Genomic DNA, 3,797 nt, shown 5'->3' on the forward strand with positions numbered 1-3,797 from the left:
CGCTCTCGGACTGTTACTCGGGGAAGGCGGTCCTCAGGACACAGCGGGCTGGGTGGGGCGAGGAGGTCCCAGGCGGGGGCCTGGGGGCGGTCTCGGGAGCGAGCTGGGTACAAGGGTGCCAGGTGGCAGCGGCAAGGGAGGCAGGGCCACAGAGTCGGGGGCTGGAACCCGAGGTGGGCACCTCTCTGCAGCGGTGCCAGTCGCGCCGCCCGGGGAACAGCCCTCGTGGTCGCCCTCCCCACCGGGACTGGGCTGGCGGCGCCGCCTCCCGCTCTCCCTGCCAGAGTCTCTCCCCTCCCGGCCTGTGCCTGGGGTCGGGGACTGCTCGGCACCCCGGGCTCCAGGTCTGCTAAGGGACCTCTGGCGAGTGCCCGTCCCTGGCTTGCCGCGAAGTGAGCCACTCCACAAAGAGTCGCCTCGCCCTTGGGGGTCTCCTGGCTACAGCCTTCACGCCTCCCTGGCCGGAAGGTCCCCTCACCCTTGCGTCCTCGAGGCGAGCCACGTGGGGTCCCGCAGCCAAGCTGAGACCTCAGCTTGGGTCACGGCCAGGGCTTGGAGGTGAGGCCTGGCGGAGGCGGCAACAGGCGCTGGGCTGACTCAGCCCTTCCCCTTGGGCTGGTCACTTCTCTGGGGCGCGATATCCACAAGCGCCAAAACAGAGTTCCAACAGGGGCCTGAGGTCCAGCCCCGCCACAGGCACTGTGCACATTTGCGCCCTCAGGGCCCCCGTCTGCCCTGCTGCTGGTCTGACCCTGGGAATCGGGCAAGGGGGAGCAGATCAGCTGTGGGGACTTCGTGGCTCCCAGTTCCACAGGGACCAGGCCGGGCTGTGGCCTCCTGAGCTTGTGGAAGCCGGGCTCCGGCCAGGGGAGCTCTCTCCCAACCCCATGATGGACAAGTGGCCCTGGCTGGAGAGCTGGGGTCCCTCAGAGCTCCTTCCTTGCCCCCATCCTGGGGGGGGGGGGCAAAGCTTTCTGGGACTCTACCTCGGGCTTTCCTCAAGACCGTGCGAGCCCCAGCACTCCACGCCTGTCCTGGGTCCAGGGTGCTCCCTCCTCCCCTGGCCCCACCTCCCTGGCCCTCCTTGGGGCCTTCACAGCACCCCTTCCTCTCTTTCTTGAACTCCCAGCAATGGCGGAACCACTGAACTGCTGAGGCCAGTGCTCAGGACTCCTGGGACCAAAAGGACAGCCAATGGCTGAGGAAGGCAGGCCGGGCCCCTGACAACCACCCCCTCCCAAGTGCAGAAGTGGGGCAGGAGTTGGGGCAGGGAGCCCTGAGCACAGAGACAGGCATCAGATGGGCAGCCAGCGTCCAAATCCCTCCTTCTCCTCCCTGGCCTCCTCTCCCCAGCCCCACCTCTGTCTGAGCTGGGCAGGAGGTTCCTGCAGGCCTCCAAAGAGCCCTCCGGGAAGGCCGCAAACTTGCAGCAGAAAGTAGTGTTGGCACAGGGGCTGCTGGCCCTAGGCTCTGCCAGGGCGAGGGCAATGCTGTTCCTGGTTTCCCAGTGGGCCTGACAGGCAGGAGCCCACTGCTGGGCGCCAAGTTCTGGGTGCAGCACAGCCAGCTTGATTCCTCCTGCACCGTCAAGCCCCACCCCAGCTCACCGTCACAGGGAGATGAAGCCAGACCCCAGGAACCCACAGCAAACACTGTGGGGTCCGCACTCGGTGGCCTCCATCTGAACTTGCACCCGCACCTCAGGGGTCCCTGTGGAATGGCAACAGCAGGTCTGCAGTCTGTCCCCCACCCGCCCCCCACTGCGGCCCCTGTCCCCTCTGGCCTCTGCACTCACCCGCAGGGACACAGGGACAGCAGCACCCAGGGCAAGACCAGCGGCCGGTGCCCCATTGCTCCCCTGGCCGAGCTCTGGGGGCTGCAGGGAAGGCACTTGCGCGTCTGTCCTCATCACAGGAAGTTCTCGTGTTGTCAGCATCCTGGGAAGCACACTTCCTTCTCTCAAGCCTGCTCTCCCATCTGCCCCTGAGGCGGTGAACACCGGGTGGCTGGTCCTCTTCTCAAAGCGACAGTCTGTGCTGGGCTTGCTCAGGCCCAGCCCAGCAGCCAGGTCAGGCCTTGCGGGACGACGGAGCAGAGATGCTGAAGCAGGGGCTGGAAAGGTTTGCCCTCCCTGGGGAGGAAGGGTGCCTGGGTTTTCACGAGGAGCAAGGCTCTCTCAGCCCAGCTGAGGGGGAGGGAATGGAGAGGAATTTGAGAAGAGGAAGACCCTGAAGGTGGGAGAGTCGGCAGGCCTGTCCTTTGAGAGCCAGGCCTGGGTGACCCGCCAGAAGGGGCCTTTCGACACACGCCAGTGAGTCCACGGCCACACCTGCAGCCCAGGCCTTGCCGTCCAGCCACCCACTCAGGCCTCCTGGATGCCCGACGCCACCTTCCCACGCCCCCACGGAGGCCAGGCTGGCCCTTGCCTGTGAGGTGTAGACAGAGAGGCAGCACGAGTCCCTGCGGTCTCCGCAAGTTGTTTTCTCTTCCCGTCCAGTGTTGCTCCAAGTTGCTTTCCTGTTGAGGCTCAGTTAAAAGACGCAAACCAGTCAGAACGCGGCTGCTTATGCAGCGAGGGCTAACCCTTTCCAGGGGTCAGAACGCTCAGCGTGCTGTGAGGCTGCAGCTGGAATCCACGTAAGCGCAAGGGCCCCATCCTGAGGACGATCTCATCCAGGGTTTGGTGAGGCCTGACGAGACGGGCTACCACCTCTCTGTGGCCTGGCTGGCCTGTGCCAAAGACTCAGCATCTCCAATATTGTGGGGTTTGCCACAAATCAGTTTGGCCTCCTGGGCACACCGTCCCCTTATCCACACCCCCGGTCCGTAAACTGGCACTCACAGGCGCCTACGTCAGCTAGGTCTCGCTGTCCAGACATCACTCTCTCAAGCATCTGACCTTCACCCAGGCCCACCATACCAATTTATAAGCCATTCTTTCCTGTTAATCAGTGTGCTATGTTCGTTTTATAGACTCAAATGATCAGAACTTCAAAGGAAACATTTTCACTTCTCTATACTACTAAATGAACTCCTACCTACTTTGAGACCCAGTTCAAGGCCCACCACCTCCAGGAAGCTATCCAAGAATGCACACTTGCTTCTTGGACAACCATCTCATGACGGCAGGTCACCACCCATCCAGACTCTCGGTGGCCCTAGGTGGTGGCAGCACGCGGGCCATGTTTCACAAGTTCAGGTTGACTTCAAGCCCTGGAGGAAAAGTCTTTCATTCAACTCCTGCACAAAGCACATAAGGGGAGCTCAGAACTTGTTGCTGGATTTAAAAGCCTTGATACAAAGGTAACTCACCATTTTTTTCCAATCTTGTAAGCTATGTCAGCCCTTCAGTGAATTCTCACTGTGTACGATTCATACGATACAGAACACTTCAGAACTCTTCTAGCCTGGCCTTCCCATCCCTGCTTTAATTTTCATAAGGTTAACTTTTTACTTTATCATTTCTGGATTTTGTTCCTTGGAAAGGCTAAGACTGCCAGGTTTTTATGCTGAGCCCATTGAGATTTTTACTTTGGAGACGGTGTGAAATCGCTGTGTGACGTTTCAGGCGGACAGCCCGATACCCCCAGATCATCTATTGACTAAGCCCTTTCCTGATGTTTCCAAATACCTCTCTGACATAAATTCTCATGAAAAAGTCTACTTCTGGATTCTCCCTCCTAAACTATCCACTGAATTACTTGCTTACTCCTGTTTCAACACCACATGGTCCCAGTTAGAATATTTCCATGTTTTGGCTGTATGGAGGCCCATGTCCTTTATCAGAACTTCCCACC

The 3,797-nt window shown here is 60.0% G+C and overlaps 1 protein-coding gene across 1 annotated transcript in view; it reads right to left on the reverse strand.

Moving 5' to 3' along the window:
- PVRIG (poliovirus receptor related immunoglobulin domain containing) overlaps positions 1–1,909 on the reverse strand; it is a 3,081-nt gene extending 1,172 nt beyond the window's left edge. The window contains 4 exon segments of the mRNA XM_021709675.1: positions 1,226–1,276; positions 1,360–1,739; positions 1,808–1,861; positions 1,863–1,909. Coding sequence (XP_021565350.1) covers positions 1,226–1,276; positions 1,360–1,739; positions 1,808–1,861; positions 1,863–1,909 — 532 coding nt within the window.
- Positions 1,910–3,797: the final 1,888 nt, after the last annotated feature.

The sequence above is a fragment of the Carlito syrichta genome, unplaced genomic scaffold (genome assembly GCF_000164805.1).
Source record: "Carlito syrichta isolate Samal-C Ts95f unplaced genomic scaffold, Tarsius_syrichta-2.0.1 Scaffold272471, whole genome shotgun sequence".
Taxonomy (NCBI): domain Eukaryota; kingdom Metazoa; phylum Chordata; class Mammalia; order Primates; family Tarsiidae; genus Carlito; species Carlito syrichta.